This window comes from Gossypium raimondii, chromosome 7, assembly GCF_025698545.1.
Source record: "Gossypium raimondii isolate GPD5lz chromosome 7, ASM2569854v1, whole genome shotgun sequence".
Taxonomy (NCBI): Eukaryota; Viridiplantae; Streptophyta; class Magnoliopsida; order Malvales; family Malvaceae; genus Gossypium; species Gossypium raimondii.
In genome coordinates this window covers 52,362,185-52,384,967 of record NC_068571.1, presented here as the reverse complement: position 1 = coordinate 52,384,967, position 22,783 = coordinate 52,362,185, and the positions used below count along the sequence as shown (strand labels likewise).

The 22,783-nt window shown below is 31.2% G+C and overlaps 1 protein-coding gene across 1 annotated transcript; it reads right to left on the bottom strand.

Annotated features, from left to right (window-relative positions):
* Nucleotides 1-4,213: 4,213 nt before the first annotated feature.
* LOC105792146 (receptor-like serine/threonine-protein kinase ALE2) lies at nucleotides 4,214-11,109 on the bottom strand. Its single transcript, XM_012620593.2, has 20 exons — nucleotides 10,486-11,109; nucleotides 9,739-9,846; nucleotides 9,376-9,663; nucleotides 9,233-9,283; nucleotides 9,084-9,137; nucleotides 8,924-8,980; nucleotides 8,716-8,856; nucleotides 8,483-8,629; nucleotides 8,282-8,392; nucleotides 8,122-8,202; nucleotides 7,956-8,042; nucleotides 7,524-7,874; nucleotides 7,358-7,429; nucleotides 7,157-7,249; nucleotides 6,971-7,081; nucleotides 6,521-6,892; nucleotides 6,161-6,454; nucleotides 5,702-6,091; nucleotides 5,380-5,623; nucleotides 4,214-5,290 (listed from the first exon to the last, which is right to left on the bottom strand). Exons 1-20 carry the CDS (start codon nucleotides 10,565-10,567, stop codon nucleotides 4,603-4,605), a joined length of 3,822 nt encoding a protein of 1,273 aa, XP_012476047.1. The 5' UTR covers nucleotides 10,568-11,109; the 3' UTR covers nucleotides 4,214-4,602.
* Between the last annotated feature and the right edge of the window lie 11,674 nt (nucleotides 11,110-22,783).

The following is a 22,783-nucleotide window of genomic DNA, read 5'->3' as shown; positions in this document are numbered from 1 at the left end:
AAATATCATGAATGTTCTAATAAATGTTCTGTTTTGTTGTGTAAAATGTGGGATTTAGGCTTCATCCATACATATAAATCAGTCATGCTTGGATGATTTTTAGTTAATAAATTAAAATTATTATTTGAATGGAATCGAATTTATTTATTTAATATACCATCCATTTATATTTTAGGATGTAAAAGTAAATAAGTTTTGTATCTTTTATAAGTTTAGAATTTAGTCTTTATATTTTTATTTTTATAATTTTAGTCTCACTACTTTTTAGGTTTCAAATTTTGTTTATGTGGTATTTTGAAATAAATAAATAAATAAATAAACTCACTGGGTAACAATATAATTAAAAATTAACGTTGTAATGAACTGAATTGAACAAAAAATTTTAACCAAAATAAAAGTGCAAGGACTAAATTTCAAATTTACAAATGGCATATTTTAACCAAATAAATATTTTATATTAAAATAATAAAATAATCTAAAATACTTTATAAAAATTATTATTTTTAAATTATATAAGAACTATTGGTTATCTTGAATTTTTTTTTGAAAAATATTTATAAAAAATAATATTTAAAAATCATACAATAAAAACGTTTTGTAAAAATGAAGTTCAAAACTCAAAATTAATATGAAATAATCAACAACTAACTGAATTATCATGACTTTAAATTTTAAAATCCAACAAAATAATCAAACTTAACCCTTTGAAAATAAAACATAAACCTACTCATGAATGGAATCGCATTCAATTGATAGAAAACGTGCCTATATTTCCTGTACTTTTCAAAAATAGAATTTAATCTCTACTTTTTAGATTTTAAGTCCAAATTATTAACACTATTAATTTTTTGTTTAATTTATTCATGTGACATTTTGAAATAAAAAAAACTACTCACCGATGATAGCTATGTAATTAAAAAAATATTGTAATTAACCTGAATTTAACTAAAAAATTTAAAAGTATTAACAATTAAACCTGAAATTTGAAATCTAAAAATAAAAAAAATTAAATTATGAAAATACAAATACAAAAATAATTTCCTAATTAAAAAAAAGGTACAGAAAGTATAAACATATTGTAATCTTTCAAAAGTATGCAAACCCCAAATCCATTGATTAATAAATAGAGAGATTGATTGGGTTGATAGACATTGTCACTTTTCTAGAATTTTAGCTGTGCCTTTTGTCTCTCTTTTTTGCCGGATTTTTCTGTTAGTTCTTGTTCTATGTATGAATTAAGAATTTAGTTATTATGATTTAGTTTTCTCGTTTTGATCACTTTAATTTCTTATATTTTTAAAATTTAAAATTTTAGTCTTGACCCAAGTGATAGTAGCTAAATCTGTTTGGTTAAATTCTACCATTAATCTTATACTATATGCATAAAGTTATAGATTTAGTTTATGTTATCTGATTGGGTCATTCTTAGTCCCTATATATTTTGAATTTTGAAATTCCAGCCTTGACGCAAACGACAACCGTTATATACATTAATTAGTTTTTTTAGTAGTATGCGAAAATATTAAGTTGGCATGATGAAAAGCTTTGGTGGATTGGATTTTAGTAAGAAGGGGTGAATTAGTAATTTTAAAAAATTCTGCTCAAATTGAGAAAGGATAGAAAACTAGACACAATCGATTTATAATGGTTCAGCCTCAATCGCTTATCTCCACTTCCTTAACCACACTTGTCAAGAGATTTTTCAATTCGTTATCTTGAATTCGCATCTTTTAAGGACATTAATGTATAAGGGTTTTTCTAATCCACTTCATTTGATGCTTAGATATTGATTTCTTGCATCTTGGAGTTACATCGGTCCATAGTTGGAGACAACATATATTCTTTCTCTCCACTTTCACTTAATCTATCTTGCATCGTTACTTCAATAACACCGTTTATTGACTTAAACATTAGGAGAGCATCTTGAAGACACAATTTTCAACGCTCTCTAAACCCTAACTCATGTTCATTTTTCAAGAAGCCTAAGTTTCCAAAACTCAACTCACCTATCTTGGTATCTCCAAATCCGATCCATTACACATCAACACAAATCAAGAAAAAAGGAAGTTGATGAGCACCTGTAAGGATCAACATGAAAGCCAACAATTTGTGCAGAATCATCCTCAGGATTCACATGATACATGACTTTGAAGCTCAAATGGTTATTGATGAAATATACCTCTTTCCCACTCTACATCATATAAAAAATCGTATAAAATGTATAAAAAAGAGAGGAATAAATATAGCATTATATTAATTGAACTTACAGGATAATAGCTTCCTTTAAACCCAATAGGAAACCCGTCCACTTGCCTTTCAGTAACTGAAACATTGCCCAAAATCCTGCATTCCAATTATAGCTACATATCAATGTTTTCATATTAGACTGGTTGGATCGAACTGTTTTGGATTGAGGTAATTCAAGATTGAGGTTCAAAGTTTTTGGGTTAAGTCATTTCGAGTTTTGTTTTAGAGGATAAGAGATGAATTATAAATTATTGAGAGTCAAAGTACAATTTCATAAAAATTTAAGAGACTATAAATAATAAATCTACTATTTTTGGGTGTCAAGAACATTGCTTGCGCTCTTTTATTCCATCTCGAGTTTGAATTAATTTAGAGTTTAACGTCAATTCAAGTTTTGGTTGGATGATTATTGAAGTTTTATGATCGAATCGATTTGATCTGACTTGGGTGCAAATTTATTTAATTAAAATTTCAAATTCGGATCAAAACTAATATCTCTATATATGAAAAAAATTGAAATTGAAATTTATTTAATCTTTGGTCCACATGACAATGTTTATGATTTGGTCAGAAGTTAGAGTTCATTCACAAACAAGAACCAGTCATTGTAAACAAGAGAGACAGAAAAAAAAAGGGGAAATTTACAACCTTGAAATTGACTTGTGGAAGGAGATCGAGAGCAGTAATGAAAGAGGAGCCAGAAATAGGCGTTGCTGTTGCTGTTGTTGTTTTCGTCGTTGCTGCCGTTATCGAGAGGAAAAGTAGTGTTAGCGTTGATAACATGTTGCTGCAACTCTCCATGGTTATGCAAACTTCAATAAGGTTCCAAATCCATATACATACATATATATGATAAAAATATTATAAATATTTCGTATTAGGAGTCAAATTGTATTTAAACTCATTTAATAAAAAAAATAGATAAATTAACCCCATATGATAGATAAAAAAGATTATACTTATATACACCATGTATATAATTTGTCAGGAGCTAATGGCCGGCTACGATGTTTGTCTGGTTGCCAAAGTCAAATGAGAAAATTTAAAGAGATAAAACAATGCAGTCACATTCTTAAAAGCAGCTGGCCAAATGACCAATCCTATAGTTGCAGAGCATTTCATAACTCGGGTGAATAAGGTATCTCAGATAAATTTGTTTTAAATCCGAGCCATGCTTAAAATATGAAGAAACTGTTTGGTCAACAGTATGATGTTTAAAAATTTGGTTTAGATAAAAAAAAATTAAATTTAGATTTTCAAGTTTAACATTTAAATTAAAAAATTTAGATTTAGATAAAAAAAATTAAATCCATTTAAAATTTAGATTTTCAAGTTTAACATTTAAGGCTTGAAATTAACTCAACCCAACCAATGATTTTATATTTTTATAATATATTTTATTTTATTTTATTTATATTGCATAAAATTATATATTATAATACAATGGTTTAAATTTAAAATTTTAATAGCCTCCTGCTACAATTTCTTTTTACAAATTTCCAAATAATAAATCTTCAAAAACAATACGAACGAATTAGTCATTTATAAATATGGATAGATTTGATTAATTTTAGCCTCATATTTTGCGTCGAATAAAGAATAAGAAAAGTAAAATGTACTAATCTTATACATAGGTCTGATTTGAACCCGACTCAGCTCATGAACACCTTTACTTGCCCTGTTGGCAAAAGTTAGAGTCACATTATGTAAATCATGTACAAGTTATCTTCGAATATGTTTCAAGTCTCCTTATGTTGACACTGATTAAATTTATTCTAGTTCAAATCATACTTATAATCGTTTATCCCATCTCTAGTTATTCAGACATATATTATTTGTATTAAAATTAAGATAAAAATTCATTGGAGCTCTAATGCTTTTAAGCAAAGAAAGAAACGAAATGCCATTTCATAATACAAAAAATGTGCTATACATTTTCTTTGAGTGAAAATTCACATCCAAAAAAAACAAAAACGGTGTATTGAGAATATATATATAAAAGAATGATGAATTCAGAAAGATTCTGAGCCTCAAAATGGGGAATTAATTTCCTTATTGTGAAAAACACAAACCCCAACTGTACAAATTTGGAGTGTGAGGATGATCATATGAAACTCTTCCCCTACCAGAAAAAAACACGAAAAATAAAAGAATACTTCGGCTCTATACCCTTCATCATCAGCTGCGTAACAGAAGCCACTCAGGGTTTCGGGTTAAGAATCTTGCAGCACAAGAGTTTCCCATGTTAAATTCCCAGTTCCGAAACCAGCACAACATTTTTCACCAGGCATGCGGAGCAGGTGCCGTCGGTTTGTCATTTGACATTCAAAACTCAAAGGGCAAGTGACATTGGTTTTAATGTGAACCTGACCAGAACTTGATCATAGCACTATGTTCACTGATGCTGCCCCGAGATAATTGTTGCATTTTATGCCAGAAATGATTGCCTCTCCCCGTTCTCAATGGACCCGAAGTACAGTGTCTCCTAAACGACTCAGATGATTCCCTCCGGAATCTTGCTGATGAACTAAACAAATCAGACACTGATAGTCCTCTCTCGGTATCAAGACCCGAGACATAGTTGGGAATAGAATAATGGCTTTGCAAGGGATCGCTTAACTGTTCCGAGCCAGTACCAACCTTACCATCCATATCGATGGAGATATCGTCTTGACTAGTACCTCTCGAGCCTACTTTTGCTTCATCACATTCATTACATACTAGTTTTAAAGCCTGTACGACCTCACCCATGAAAGGTCGGTGTGATACCTCCGGTTGAACACACATGGAAGCAATTGCTGCTACCTTGGCCACACTCTCGAAAGATACATCGGAACCTAGAGACGGGTCTATAATTGTTTCTAATCCTTCTTTGCTTGCTAGAAGAGGACGTGCCCATGCAACTAGATTCTCCTGACCAGGTGGCTGTGTCATATCTACTGGCTTTCGCCCCGTTAGAAGCTCGAGAAGGACAACACCATAGCTGTAAACATCACTTTTCACAAGAAGATGGCCAGTCATTGCATACTCAGGAGCCACATATCTGCACCAATGATTCATTAAGAGTAAATATCAAATTACAATAGGAAGGATCTAATAAAGCCAAATCATAAAGTTTAGAGAGTTTCGTACCCAAAAGTTCCCATGACACGGGTCGATATATGCCTGCCTTCCTCATCCATAGCAGTTCGAGCCAAACCAAAGTCGGACACTTTTGGCGTGAAATCATGCTCCAACAAAATGTTGCTCGACTTAAAATCCCGATGTATGACACGTGGGCTTGAATCTTCATGGAGATAAGCTAGTCCACGAGCAGCACCAAGGGCTATCTTGATCCGGGCATCCCAGTCAAGGGGTGCAGATTCCTTGTCAACTCCTGAAAACAAACAAAAAGGCAATGCTGAATGACTATAACCCCAGAATAAATCCATGGAAAGCACACAGTTTTAACTACCATGCAAGTGCGATTCAACACTGCCATTTGGAATGAGTTCATAAACCAAGCAACGGCTGCGCTCCTCTGTGCATATTCCAATCAACTTCACCAAATTCCTGTGGTGAAGACGACTAAGCATCTCGACCTCAGCCAAGAATTCCCTGCCGCCTTGTTGATCATCTCTCTTCAGAACCTTGACTGCCACGTTAGTTCCATCTTCAAGAACACCGCGGTAAACACGACCAAACCCACCTTCCCCGAGTATTCTTGAATCATCAAAATTGCCTGTGGCTCTTTCTATTTCACTTGCAGTTAAGGTCTTAGCAGATCCTGTATAGGCTGCAATGCTCGAGCCAAATGAAAGCGATATGGAACTTAGACCACTTCCAACCATTGACCCGGCAGAACCTGAAATTTCAACATCCATAAATACTTTGATGTATCAGACGAAATGCTTATTGTTTTCATAAATATAACCTGATGGTTTGGCATGAGATGTTTGCGGATGCTGTGGACTTGTTCCTCGTTGACTAGCTTGATCCCCATGTTTGAAAAGCAAAACCCATGCAACGGCAGAACATAACACCACAACCACTAAAACAGACATAACGATTATTGCAATCACACCCCCACTAAGTGCATGCTTACGCCGTTTCCCATGCACGTCGACACCAAGGGGCTTTATAGCCCTTGCATTATTGTTGTTACCCGAATATGGTTCGCCATCAATTATACCGGCATCAGGTGGCAAAGGCGGAGAAGGAGGCAAACCTATAAATCCACTATTAATACTTCATGCCAAAAGAGTAAAAATAATGGGAGGGGGGATCTACGTACCAAGATAGCGCACATATAATACTTCATAATCCCCAAATAATGAAGCTTTTATAGCAACTTGTTTATGCCAGAATCTCTGATAAGTTAAAAAGGCTGTCGTGTTATCAAATTTTTCACCAAGTGGTACCAAGTCAACAAGGACAATCGTCTTCTCCGGTTGCTCACTAGCAGCAGTAGCACCCATGATGCGAACTTGACTTTGTTTCATAAAAACACCAACGGCAATTTCTTCGGCTAACTCGGAAACCAAAGGGAAGAAAGTATATAACGCAACACTTAGGCGTAAACCAACTTGCATTGGCAAGACACAGCCACACGGTGATCCAGGAGGTGTATTCGTATAAGGATCCGTGCAAATAGTTGTCGAACAATCTACATATACAATCAAACATTAGTACAACATAAAATATCTTTGCAAATGAAAGCGGAACAAAGAACCTAGTCTTTAACCTTGATTAGGAGGCGGAGGTGGAAATGACATAACTCGTGCTGGTGGTGGTGCCACTTTGGGACTCCTCGATGGAGAGACAGACGGAGAAACTTTTGGGGAAATATGTGGCACTATGCAAAAGAAACATATCTTGAATGAGGGTATATTACAAACATATATATAACAAATTAACATTTTATTCTTACTTTTGGTCTGCCTAGATGCTGTGACTGGAGATGGTGAAGGAACTGGAGAGACAGCGGTTACTGGCGAAGGAACTGAGGATAGGGATGGGGGAGCTGAAAAATCAATGATGCGGAAAGATGTTAAGAAGTCAAAATGACCATTTAACCCACTTCTTAGATTCTGTTCAAAAATAAATAATTTAGCATTTGCTATATCGGTACCAGAATGAAATGGTGGAGGAGCATAGTGTCTTTGTTTTCTTCTGGGATGAAATGCTGGAGAGATGACAGGACCTACATTAATATTATGATGAAACATGAATGGCATGTCATAAGCCTATATAATGTCAGTATGACAGTGACACATCTGGGGCATACGATATTACACCTTGTTGTTTCAAAGGAGGTGAAATCGGGTCTGATGATGCTGGAGCAGGACCGGTTCTTTCATTTCTTTTATGTTGATGTTCATGAAACGAGGTCGAAGGTGACAATGCTGGAGAGTTATGTGCTTCATTCGCAGGAGCAAGGGATGGGACAAGAGAATTACTAGGCAGCCTCTTAGCTGTCGGTTCAGGAGGAGATACGGCTGGGGAAGAACCTGCAAAAGTATCATCAGAACCATTTTTTGGGGCATGGTTCACACGCGGCGCTGACTTGTGTGTCTCGTTTGTAGGTGACTTAACGGGTGTTCCATCATTGCTTGAGGGTGGATTTGAAACAGGAGAACTATTAGGATCTGCATTACAATAATGATTAAGAAGAGAGAATACATAAACACAGAAAAATTCCATCTATGAAACTGATATTAACGTTGAACCTGGTAATGGAGATGGGTTTCCCGTTACATTTCGGTCGACAGTTGGTGAACTATGAGGTGATTCTCCAGGAGGCGATACAACTGAAACTGCATTATATAACAGGATTAGCAACTCTTAGCAATCTCCTTGATTACTTCATATAAAATACAAAGTAACTAGGCCTACTTGGTGAAATAGACGGTGGCACGATTGAGCGGACAGGTGGTGGTGTCATTTCTACTTTCCTTGGTGGAGATGCAACCGATACTGTGTTTCAGGGAAATAGAATGAGAAAGAAGTATAAAAGTTATCTAAAAAAGGACGCATCAAGGCACTAATTATGCACCAGGAGTGGGGGGCACTAGAACTGGAGCACGAGGTGGTAAAGAGGTTGGCCCTTGGGAGTGAATTGGTGTTTGATTTAGTGGTGAATTTCTCCAAGGTGTTGTAACCGGAGCTATAAAATAGAGTACAAGCAACAGCATTAGAACTTATTATAGTGGTAAAGCTATCGACAAATGGCACATTTAAACTAATACATGTGTACCTGGGGCAATTGGCTCCTTAACAGGTGCCTTGCTATTTGATGAATTTTCTTGATTAGCACTCGGGGTTGGGGCCAAAGCACGTGGCATACTGGAGTGCACTGGTGCGGAACTTTGTGGTGAATCCCTCAATCCTGGTGCAACTGGAGCTACAAGAGTTAAAGGCAGCAGCATTAGAACCAAACTCGGTTTTATATCTATCATGAAATGACACATCAAACTGCTGATTATATACCTGGAGCACTTGGCTCCAAAACGGGACGCTTATTGTTAGATGAATTTCTTTGGTTGTCGGTTGGGGGGAAAGCACTTGAACTACTCGAGTTAATGGATGGGGAATTTTGTGGACTATTCCTGAACTGCGGTGCAATTGGAGCTGCATATTAGAATAAAACGAGTATCAGTACAAACTCGATGGTGTAGTCTACTAATTTGTGGCTTACTTTGATGGACGAATGGTGAATTTTCAGGAGAACTATGTGACGGAGGTCCTGATGGAACTGCAAGTTAAAAGAAGTGCATTCTTTAATTAGAACCATATCAACTTCAACCAAACTGGACATGTAGTCTACTAATTTAAGGAGTGCTAAAAATCAGGCTTACTTTGATGGACTGGTGGATTTTTGGGAGAATTCTGTGACGGAGTTATTGATGGAACTGCAAATTAAAAGAAGTGAATTTTTTTAATTAGAACCATTGGTACTTTAAATTTACCAAATTACTTGATGCGTTCCTTTGATTAGCAAGCATACATGGGTCAATATTTGGTGAAATTCGAGGCAAGGTCGGAAAAGCAACAGGAGCTGCATATTGAAGCCAAAAAAGAGCAAGATTATAGCCAATGCCGATTTACATTTATGTGAAGAAACAATGGGAATTGCTTTTCGTCATGTACCTGGAGCATCTGGCACCAAGTCGAGAGACTTACTAACCGGTTCCTTTCCCTGAGGAGCAATTGGTGACTTTGATGGTGCGTGTACTTGAACAGGCTGAGGTGGAGAAGATAGAGGCAATACAGGTGGTGTACTCGGTGCCAAGGATGGTACACGTTCTTCAATAGTGAATGGTGGTGGAGCGGTATTATGTGGCGTTGGCGGCAGGGAACGTGCATGCCCTTCAGTCATTTCAGGCACCGGGGCAGACAAAAGTGGCGGTAATGCAGGAGGTGAAAGTAAATCCCGCTCTGGATTGTTACGAAAGAAACTTCAATGAAAAGTCTCAAAAACAAGGAAACTTGATACCAAGAAATGGAAGTTACCATTCGGCTGAGGCGGCGTGCTCGGTGTAAAACTTCTTTGTTCACCATGGATTCTTTCTATGGGCGGAAAACTCGAAAACTCTGCCGGAGAGGGGGATGCATTGTGCCCTAAAACAAACGGGAAAAAAAGACATATATTCTACATAAACTCAAACAAAGCACGCAACTTGAATCCATTTGTCATTTATAAAAATCCTCTTTAAGTGAACACCAAATTGCATTTTACCAATCAACAATCATAAATGAGGATTGTAATTATGAGATCAAATAGGTTATCATCCATGATCTATAAACTGAATAATGTCGCAAATACACTTAATTCCACACAACATTGGCAACCATACAGTAACATTAAGCTGCTAATTGTGCTATAGAACAATTCTTACATAAAACCTCCATAAAGAACATTCCTAGTAATGCTTCAAATTCAATCTATAAGATGACGGAATATGCAGATCCATAAAAGATGTTGAATCCAAATTCATTGGATCTAAATGGAAATGAACGTTACTCTTAAAGAGCAGTTCCTAAATAAAATCTCGCAAACAAAATTCATCAAAGAAGTTGACAAGATGAACAGTAATAGAAAAAATATTTGCAAAAACATTAAATGTGATCAAAAGATTAATCACTTGCACAAATTAAAAACAAACTAAAAAAAAGAAAGAACTAAACTCAACTCATTAAAACACAGTTGAATTTCAATAACTTCGAGCAAGAACTGGAAATAAAAGATTAAAATTTTACCTAAATATCCTTGAACAAGCAAAGCAAAGCCAATGATACAGAGTTTGGCAAGGTGAAGAATCAGTGGCATCAACATCCCCATCCCATAAAGCACCAAATCTCACAAATTCTCTAAATCGAGCTCACTCAATAATGAAGAAGAAGAAGAAGAAGAAGAAGAAGAAAAATAAAAAAAAACCAAAGAAAGTAATAAAGAAAATGAAACTGTATTATTTTAAAGAAATATACAGGTTACTTGAAGCAAGAGAAAAGGGAAGAAATATTAACAAATACCCCCCTCCCCTACCAATCCCCCATACACACAAACAGTACAAAACAAGCAAAGATTAGTTGTTTTCTGAGAAAACCCAGATTGGGGTTTGGTAAAAAAAGAAGCAAAGCAATCTTTTTTTTTGTTTAAAGCTCTCAACTTTACAAAGTTTATGATTTTCCCATGTTAAAAAAGAACTGTTCTTTTTGCTACCATAAGTTTGATGAACACACAAAAAAAAGAAATGAAAAATATGAAATTGAATGAAAAACAAAAAAAAAGACACCTCACGGAGTTCACAGTGCCAAGTAACATACAACCCTTTTTCTAAGAAAGAGAAACCAAAAATATATTATATAAAAAAGGAAAAGATTTGGAGAGTTTGGTGGATGTTAAGCATGTGAGAGAGAAAAACAAAAATAAAAAAGGGGAAAAGAACAGAAATTTAAGTTTAATATAATAGTAAATGCCAGTTTAGTGATGGAGAGATTTAAGATTTAAAGTTGGGTTTTTAATGGGGTTTGAACCGAACTTTTTAATTGCATTGGGATTGAAATTTCATTAAGAAATTGTTTAATAGGGGGGGATTGGCTTTTGCTTAAAAACCCAACTTTTTTTCTTGTTGATTTTCAGTTGAATCTTGTTAGCCAGTAAGAGATAATGACACTCCATTGAAAGTGATGGACTTTTGGGATGTGGCAAATTTCTAGTTTGACACCTCAACTAAAATATGCTTTCCTTTTTTTTTTTTAAATAAACTTTCAAGTTTAAATATTGTACATAAAAAGAATATTGAGAGAATTTATCATCCTTTTAAGAGTTTGATTTTGAATTTATTAAAATTCAATATTGTTATCATATGCTAAAATTTTAAGACAAAACAATCATTTCTTTTATAAGTTTCAGGATAAAAGTTAAATTGTATTTTGTTCTTTTTATTTGAACAATAAATAAATTAGTCTTTGATATTAGATCAAATAGTAAATTGATCTTTAGTGTTAAAATTGCATTCATTCTATTATTAAAAATTGTTGTGGTTGACGAAATAATCAAGAAATTACACGTGGAGTTGATGTAAAATGACTAGTTTTTAATAATAAAATTAATGAAATTTTTAACAAAAAGATCAGTTTATTTTTTTGATCTAATACACGAAGACTATTTTATTTATTTTTCAAGTAGAGAAGATAACATAAAATCCATCAACTAGGCCATAAAGTCCAACTAATACAAAACTCATACAAGTGTAAAAAAAACCCCATAAATTATAATTAGAAATGATAAAACTCGAGGCCTCAACCTTAGTGAACAGTGCTGGCATTTGGAACAAATCTAAAGGCTATCATTCTATTGCATCAGGCAATGGACCCACCATTATGACAACAACATGTTGTTTTCATGGCATTCAAGTTTGATATCTTTGAATGAATGAATGATTTAAGCCATCTCTGAAAAACAGGGATGAGAAGAATTCCCCTTTCCTCCTTTCTCTTTCCTTTTTAACACACCGACAGTTTTTTTTAAATGGTCATAAATAAGTTTAGGTGGCCACTAAAATAAAAGATTCTTAACCCATGGTTTTGGACAATTTCTTAAGGTTAAATTATAATTCTCATCCCTTAATTATATACTCAACTTGGGTTTTAGTTTTTATACTTTAATTCACTGTAATTTAGTCCTCCTAATTTATGCATCATGAGTTAATTAGGCACTAATTCAATTAAAAAAGTATCCTTATTTTGGAAAGTTAGATCATATAATATATATATGAGAGATAATGGGGTTTAAAACATGGACCACCAAGCTAGTTTCCAGACCGTAGTGGAGAAACTAAAAGACATTTACTGGCTAATAATGGGGGTCTCAACTCTATATTGCCCCACCCCACAATCAAAGCTAGACAGAGTCCATGGGGGAACTTGAAACAAGGGTGGATGTAGCCAAGGACAACACCTTTTTTCTCCAAAGACTTTTCGGTGTTCAATAATTAATATCGATTTCTGATTAAATTTTTATATTATTTTTTTCCTATTTACAAAATTGAAATCCTAAAATTTATCTGATAAATATCCAACTTCTTATCATTCTATTCAGCAAAGAGAGAGGTGCATGTGACTAGAAAAAGGGGACCCAATAGGGTTGATTCTCCATTCAATTTGTATATGTTTTGGTGATTAATGAGAGCTTAAAGGCTTTTAGTTTTCTATAAAAAGGGTGCCTAAAAGTAAATAATAATAATAACAACAAAATAATAAGTATTATAATAATTATAAAGTTTAAAAGAGCAAGTAGGCCTTGCATGTGCCCTATAAGATAATATTCTTTCCTATTATCTTTTATTACAACTATATATATTTGTATCGAATTTATTCTTTTCTTTTAAAATTAATCATCTGTTTGGATTTTTTCGGGTTTGATATTAAATAAAATATTTAATTTAATATCTAAACCTGAGTATATAATAGAGTTTAAATCCGTTTAGAATTGTTTAATTTGTTTTGGCAAATAAATTTAAAAATAGTGTAATGATTTTAATAATTTAGATAGCTTATTGAATTTAGACAAAATTATTATGCCTAAGGTTGGTCCATTTCATTTATATAATATTTTTGTCATTTTTTCTCCTAACAAATACAGCAAAAGCACCAAATGACAAATATCCTATTCAAACTACATTTAATTTTTATTTTTATTTTGTCAATAACACTTAAATTATATCTAAGTCCCTATTCTTTTGGACCCCAAATTTTTGCTTTTTATTTTATTTTTCTAATGTGGGGCTATATCATAAGAATTAAAAATGCATATGATATATAAATGTATTTATTTTAAAAAAATTGTTTATATAATGAATATTCGTAACATAAATATCAAATATGAATATTTTGGTCAAATTATAATTTTGGTCCCTTCATTACATTATACTCAACTTTGAGATTTAGTTCGTCTACTTTAATTTGACACAATTTGATCTCTCTATTTTATAATGTCATTAGTCAATCTAAATAGTTAATGTTGTTAACTAATCCAGTTAAAATGATGGGATGCATTTTTTTTTCTTAAAAACACCTATTCTAATACACACACAAGGCTTTACGTAAATTGGTACTTGAATTTGATGAAATTTTCATTAAATTAATCTTAAAACTTAAATTAAACACTAAAAAGCTAACACCGTTACACATAAGTACCAAAATCTGTATATTAAGAAAAAAAATCAGGTGAGAAATAGTGTTTAAAAAGAATTCCGCATTTGTTATAGACGAGTTCCCGTGATGAAAATTGGGTTTCAGCTCAAACAAAATGTCAAAATAAAGTACAAAAATTAACCCCAAATTTAAGTATAGTATAGTAGAGGGACCAAAATCAAAATTTAACCCAATATTGAAAAAAAAATTAGATAGCATATGGGTCATACAGAAGAAAGATTGCCTATGAATTATGCACAAAAAAAGATCCATTGAGCTAATCAAAGACAATAAACAAACATGTGGATGTTGACAAACACCCCCTTATAAATTCCCATTTCCTCTTTCGTTCCCACTTGTTGACCTACGTGAAATCAAGTGGAAAAGCACCATCTTTCATTTGTCTTCAAGCATTTTAGTACCATTATATATATATATCATTCAACAACATAATTTGCAGTACCCACTCAGTTAGATTCTGGTGGCCCAATTCAGATAAAAGAAAAAAACAGAACATATATCACCATGTATGTTTTGTCTCTACTGTGTTTTTACCCTATAAATGACCCACAAACTCTACTTTGCTTACATTTTCAATCTAAACCAACCAAAAAGGAAAACTTAAAGTGCAATTTAAAGTTAAGTGAAATAAAAGGGTAAAACTGTAATAATTTATTATCGAAAAATTCATATAATTCAAGAATTGTGTTTAAATATTTACTTAACTTTAAAAATAGTGAAAATATTTAAATTGAGTTGCAAAAATTAAATTGAAGTGGAGCGATGGTGGATGTATCTAACATCCATGGAGGTAGTAGTAGATTTTAAGATTATTCATCCATTGATATCCCTATTATTAATTGGAGCCTACTAAAATCATTATAAAAACAAAAAAATATTTTTAAATTGAAACCATCAAAATTTGATACGACCGGACATACCTACACCGCTCACACACACTACACTCTAGGGAGCTACCCTTTATTAATTTAGGGTGAGTTTAGATGTCCAGTACATTTACTTGCGGTTAGTATAAAAACAAAGGTGACAGTGAGATTAAATACTATAGCGTGAGATAAAAAATAAACTTAACGCATCGCATCACACCTAATCGCCCAACCAAAATAACTTGAACTTGGATGTGTTTCACGTGGAGTTGTAAAAGCAAATAATTTAACCAAATTTCATTTATCTTTCTTGCATCACAATCCTCCAATTTCGGTGCTTCACATCACTACTTTTAGCGAAAGAGGGCCATGCCATCTTCTTTCTTTTTTGCAACCCAACAACAAAACGTCATAGGCTTTGGGGTGTTGGGACCAATTCATAAAGGTTTTCAACTACTATATTTTTCTTTCTTTTTCAAAAGCAATACCACGTGGACACAAGCAATAACCTAACATGCACTTTCTTTTGGTAATCTCAATATCTTTTAGTATTTAGTAGTCGTATTAAGTTCTGATTTAATTTAGAATTAAGTCAAGTCAAATCTTTAAACAGTGTCAAATCTTTAAACAGGAACAATATTCTTCTAATACCGTGTTTCTTCATTTACAAGACTCAAACTCAAAACCTTATTTAAAAGATATTAAACTCTTTACTACTCGATCCAATAGACTGTCTGTTTATATGTGTATATACTCTATTGCCTTGGTCTGCCTTTGTTTAAGGCTGAAAAGAGTAGCCTTTTTCTTTTTCAGTGAAATTCCACCAAATCGGTTTTGGAATTGGAACCCCTTTTACCTAATTTAACCAGCAAGAAACCTTTCAACGACCAAAGACCCGCTCATAAGATATTTATATGCATCACTACTCTATTCAGTTAAGACCCCATTAGCCAGTAATGGCTATGTAACATTTTGAAAGGTTGGTGATTGAAGTGAAATGGTTTCCCTTTGATTTCTTCTCTTATTGGAAAAGTCAAAAGTGCACAAATGCAGATCATAAGGCAGTTTTGCATGAAATAATGTTAATGGAACCTAAAATTAGATCACCCTACTCTGCATGAAATAGTTGAAGTGCTTTTTGGTAAGGTTCTGGTTTTTCAAGTTAGGTCATCTTTAGGTTCGATTCATTTCGAGTTACATATTTAAAACACTTCAAATTTAAATCATTTTGAGTTTGAATTAAATGGATTCAGGTTTTCAACTTTATATAATCAAATTGAATCGAATCAAGTTTGAACTTAATTAATCGAGTTTCGTGTTCGAGCTAGAATTGACATGTTTATATGATGCCAACGTTGATACCAACCAAACATGGACATAGACAAAGATTCTCTCTTCTTCATCAATTACTATTCCTCGAAACAGTCCTATCCCATTAGAACTTGCATAAGACTACATCAAACTTATTCTATTCCGAAATCGAATGAGTGTCAAACATAAATGTTTTAATTATATAATTAAATGATTGTAAATCATAAACTCGAACTCAAATGTATATCCGAAGAATATAGTTCAAAACGCTGAATTTGTGGCAAATTTGCTACTAAGATCAAAGGCCACTAATTTTTTTGGTAAAGAAATTCAAAACCCAGCTATGGTCTTAAAGAGGACAGGCTCAAATGGTTGGAGCCTTTCTAGCCCATGCTTGTAGTCTATGAAGACAATATCACATGGGCTGACCCTTTGTAGACACAACATTTCGCAAAATGTATCTAGTGTTGTCTGTTGTGTGGGTAAATATGGGCAAATTAAAACATGACAAAACAGTTATAAAATGTGTTTTTTTAATTCCATCTACGATGAATTGTAAGAATCGAATCAAATTATTATTATTTTTATTAATTTAATTATACTATTTCTATATTAATTTGTTTTATGTAATTATATGTTAAAAAAGTTCATAAGTTATTTTGTATATAATTGTTTTATTTTTCTACCCATAATTGGAAATTAAGATCCAAAAGCTGCTTTCGTATTTTTTAAATATTGGGTTCATGAAATTAAAATATGTTACAACAACATTATATATATAAATAAAAACAATGTAATATCATGCATAAATAAAGGAATATTGATAATTTAATATCTCAAAATAGTGTTTGTAAGTCGACTATTAGGATTTCTCTAAAATCTATTTTTACTTTTAATTAAAATAAAACGAGAAAATATTTAGTACGTTGACAGTTGAATTTTTGGATTCTACAGACAGAATTAGGGGTTGACAATTGTCTTAAGTAAAATATTTTTTAAAAAAGTCACATATCAATTTTTTTAAGTTTGCCTGCAGGGGCAAAACTAGAAAAAAAATTAGGGGACCGAAATTAAATTGTAATTTTTACGATAGTAAAAATACAATTTCATCATTTTAATACCCTCTATTTTTTATAATTTTTAAATGATTAAATCAAATTTTTGTTATTTTAGGGGTTTACTAATTTAAAATTTTAAAAATTTAAAAAGTCCTAAATAAAAAATTTATCATTTTAGGGAGGCCGGGGCCCTATCAGCCCCTGATTTTGCCCTTATTTGCTTGTAAAATAAAAAATATATCGTAACAAATACTCACCCAAATAAAATTATAAGAAATTATTTAACTAAAAATATAAATGTTTCTTCGACGTGGTAGTTTAAATAATCTATTAATATATTAATCTTATATATTTTTATTTATTAAAATATACCATCAATTTGTTTTCAACTTCTTTAGTGAAAGACTTACCTCAATCTTATCCTTAAAAGAGAAGTTAATAATAATAAATTTGCCCTCAAAATTATACCCGCTTTTTATATTAATATATTTTTTATTAAAAGTGATATTTAAATTAAAAAAATTTTGTCCCATATTGACACCTCGGTAAATTAACCATTAATCGATGATGCTAAAGATGACGTGGCCAATCACATAAGGGCATGTGACAAAAAACCACCTAAAAATTATTATTTATATCAAATAATTCCAAAAAATAAAAGAAAAATTTATAAAAATCAGAAAAATATATTTAAAATTTAAAAAATTAATGAAAAATTATAATATATTGAATATACAATTTAAAATATAAAAATATATTAAAATAAACGACCAATAATATTATTACACATGACATTTTAATATATTAAAATAATTTTAATTTTATATAATTGGATCAATTTTATAACTTTAAGAGCTGAATTAAATTTAAAAAATTAAAATAATTTAATTAATTCCTTTTCAAAATAATTCAAATACCATTCCAATATGATTTGTTTAGTCTAAAAATATCAAAAACTATGTTGGGTGCAATCTAAAGTCAAATTTCATTTGAAATATGATTCAATCAAAGTATGAGGACAAAAAAATTAGGTTCAACTTAAATGTGATCGAACATTGAAATATGAAACCCATTCCTTAGAAATTAAGATCCCATGTTCCCATCAATGGGTCCAATCCAAAAATGATTTTGCCCCATCCATGTGATTGATTGTTGATGCCTTCTAACTTTATCAAACATTTAATTCTTGAAGGGTTCCTTTTCCTTAAAAAGATCCCAATCTCAGACATAATAATTCCATACCATACTTAAAAAAAGAAAATTATTTGTAACACATTTGATGATAGTAACATTAGCTCATTTCGATCTAAAATATGGGTTTCAAAGTTTATATAATTGGTGAAGACGAAGTCTTAGGTCATGTGTGAGTTTTAATTCGATTAGTTAATATATATACGGGTCTCCATCTCTCCAAGCTCTATCATGTGATATTGTTATGTGTGAGTTTTAATTCGGTTAGTCAATTATAGTTTAATTTTTTTCGATTCTTAACATGTTTTAATGTAATTGATTTTACACTTTATGGTTGCTTTGATGTATACTTGTATCCGTACTTTAAATGTGCTTGTAAACTTTCAAAAACATAAAATATAAAATTAATATGTTACAATTAAAACCTTATTAGACATTGAATGTTAGAGTCCAAGTTGGACCAATATTTTAAACAAATATAAAATTTTGTCTAAACTCATTTATAAGTAAAATATAATCTGTCCGAACTCTTTCGAATATCTGAGTGAAATTCGAGCTCAAAAATGTTTATATTCCATAAGCATAATTGAATTGGTGAGATATACCCTTTAAGATATAATAAAAAAATAAAGTTTTAAAGAACGTATTATAGTTTTTTTGGTAAACTACATTAATAGTCACCTAATTGTTGGTAGGTTTTTTGTTTTGGTCACCCAATTATGGAAAAGTTACAAAATGGTCATCCAACTATTCAATTTTGTCTTTTTGGGTCACCAACTCGTTAAATGGCTAACAAAAAGATGATGTGCCGGCTTTTAAAGTTTGCATAATAACAAATTTAACCCTCAACATTCATACATTGTTTCAATTTAGTAATGATTCTAAAAAAATTAGCCCTCAACATTTACATATTGTGTAATTTGATTTTGCTTTTCTTTGTGACCTTTTCACCTAAAAAGCTAAAAAAAAATTATGAACTAAATTTGACTGCAAATATACCAAAAATATAAACACAAAAACAGTTCAAAACAATAATTTTCATATTTTATCATTTCTTTAAAGTTAACCCTTAATGTCACAAAAGAAAAGCAAAACTACAAAAAAGATCAAACTACACAATGTGTAAATGTTCAGGGTTAAATTTTTTAGAATCAAGAACACGATGTATGAATGTTGAGGGTTAAAGTTGCTATTATACTAATTTGAAAAGCTTCCGAGTTATCTTTCTGTTAGTAATTAATGGATGGTGATAAAAATAAAAATAAGAAGTCGAATAATTGGGTGACTATTTTTTAACTTTCCATAGTTAGGTGCTAAAAAAGAAACTTATCAATAATTTAGTGACTATCAATGTAATTTACTTTCTTTTACTCTACTTATAAATTAAAATAGGGTAAACTACACCCAAGGTAACTAAACTATTAGTAAGTTTACATTTTGGTCACTCAACTTTAAAAAGTTACAAATGGTCATTGAACTATTTAAAAGTTTTCATTTAAGTCTTGAACTATTTGAAAGTTTTTATTTAAGTCAATGGATTGTTATGTTGCTTTTTTAAAGTTCGGCTAGAGAGTTTCAAGTGACGATTCGACAACTGGTACAGTGGATTAGTACTTATCGACGAGTAGAAGAATATACATTATATCCAAGTTGATCTGACGGTTAGTTTCGGAGATCGGATAAGAAAGTTGTTTGGATTTTGGTTCACAGATTCATGACCTTTAAAGTTGTCTCATGAAAAAAATGAAACTATAGAAAAGAGGGAAAATAGAGCTTTTGACTGGTGCAGACGGTGCGAATAGAGAAAGCCATACAGTAATAATTTTAACAGCCCAATGACTCAAATGAAGATTTTCAAATAATTCAATGACCATTTTATAACTTTTTAAAGTTAAATAATTAAAACATAAATTTACTAATAATTTAATAACATTAAGTTATGAACACATAAAATAATGTAAATCTGAAATTGAAGAAGTAGGTCCATCGACGACCAAGACTTGTGTGTGAACGCTTTCTACCTAAATCTGTACTCAATTTGTAGTCACATTTTTCAAAATCTTTTTTGACTGCCACAGTATTTTTTTTGTCGTTTTCGCCTAAATAATTTATTTTCTTCAAAATTTTATCCTTTTTGCATTAATATTATCATTTTAATACATTAGTGATAAGCTCGAATTAGGCCTTTGAGGTTTTTCCCATTTAATTCACATTATTTTTTGATATAATGTTTAAATTATGCACAATTCTTTTAATTTTTAAATTAAATGCATACTTAAATCCCCAATACTTAAGTTACAAACAATGTTCTTGACATATTAAAAACTTAATATTTAATATTTTAGGTTAAAATATGTTATAAATATTTATAATTTTTTATAAATTTAGAATTTAGTTAATTTTTTTATTTTTAGAAATTTAGTTTTTCTACAAGTTTAATTGAAATTAAAAAAACTTCACTTGATAGCTATGTAATTGAAAAATGGCGTGATAATGAATCTAAATTTAACAAAACAATTTTAACAATGTTAACGATTGAATTTATATTTTTATTCTGAAAGGTAAAAAAACCCGAATTACTTAAAATAAAAATACAAAAACTAAATTCTAAATTCAAGAAAAGTATATGGACCAATAAAATTTTAAATCACATCTTTTATAATCAATAATTAAAATTTTAAATCACATTTTTTTTTATGAATTACAAGAGGAAGGTAAAGGTCTAGTAGCAACGTAACTAGCGCGATGAACACCCTAATCATCAGGCCAACACAAAAATTCTTAAACTACATCTTTTTAAAACAATAAAATTGTGATATATATATAAAATTTTAAAAAATATTTTAATCTTTTCTAAAAGAAAACCCACACAGTTATATATGTGTCACGTGTACAATCACATATTTTAAATTAATAATAATCCTAATTAATATAAAATTTTAAATTATAGCATTATTGGTCTAACTTTATTAAATAGTTAGATTAACAGTATTGATTCCCTCAACAAAGTATGTATGTATATATAAAAGTGTAAAACGTCACTCAAAACACATGATATCATCAATCAAGTAATCTTATAATTAATAATTTATTAGAGTTGAATCTTAATTGACGAACATAATTATACTTATAATATTTAAGAAAATTAAAGAGATCACGAGTAATTTAACACTTGTATAATAAAAGTAAGAACAACCAAAATTGAAAATTTTTGTTTTAAACTTTTAAATTTTATAAATTTATAAATTAATACACGATAAAATTATAATTTGTATCCTTCAAATTTTTAAAATTTATTTTAACTGCAATACTAAATTTCAGAAATAGTAAAATCTAACATAAAAGAAAAAACAAATTTTATGCAAAGGGGTCCATTAAAAGCATCAATGACTTGACTGAGGAGTGGACCCTCTCCTCATATGTCCAATTTCATTATCAATATTTAATTCAACCTTTTATTTATTACTGGCCACATATTTGTAAAAATTAAGTTTCTTACAAAATCCAAGAAAATGGGTATTTAACAACCTTCCATTTACTTATGGTACCAATAAATTTTCAAAATTCTCAAAACTAGAATAAAAATAGATTTTTTTTTTGAAGTGCAAAATTATTACCATTTAATAGTATATATGTGGTAGTTTGTTTGCATGTTATGAATGTGAAAATTCAGAGCTCATATATGTTAGAATGGGGACAGTGTGGATCTACCTGTCTGTTGTATGATAGCTGTCAATAAAATTTGGGTTTATATTTGATGGATTTTTTGGTAAAATTTTATATATTATTACCATCGACAGTATGGGTGACAAGTTTATCTAGATGGTCGACTAGGTAACATATTTATTACACAGTATTGTGTGATACTGCTCTAACATTATCCCTAGAAGTTCTATAGTGAGTGGCTAGAAACGAGTCACTTGGCTTGAGTGAAGTTCGCAAATGACCGATCATGAATGATTAGATGGAGGGCTACCCATGGACATCCGCTTGCAAAATTGCCAAGTCATTCTTCATTCTATGACGTGCCGGGTAAAAGTATAACAAAGTTTAGTCTCTCTCTTTTTTTTTAAATTTTAATTTTAAAATGTTTTCATAATTTATTTATTTCAATTTCAATAATAAATAAATTTAAATCTAAAAAAAAAAATCAAGATATCCAAACCCATCACCTTACGTTCCTGGAAGTAGAGTGTAACCCGAAAAACCGAAGATTGTTCCTATTTTCACTTTACTCGAGATTGAAATTGACTTGAAAGCAATTGCAAAGCTACGTGCACCATGCTGATACGTTGAGTTTCTCTATTTAAGCCCTATAAAAAACAAACCGTCCTTCTCCATATTGTCCGCTACCTTCATATTCCTTCTCCGACGACTCTCCGGCAACACTATCACTTTACCATTACCTTCAAT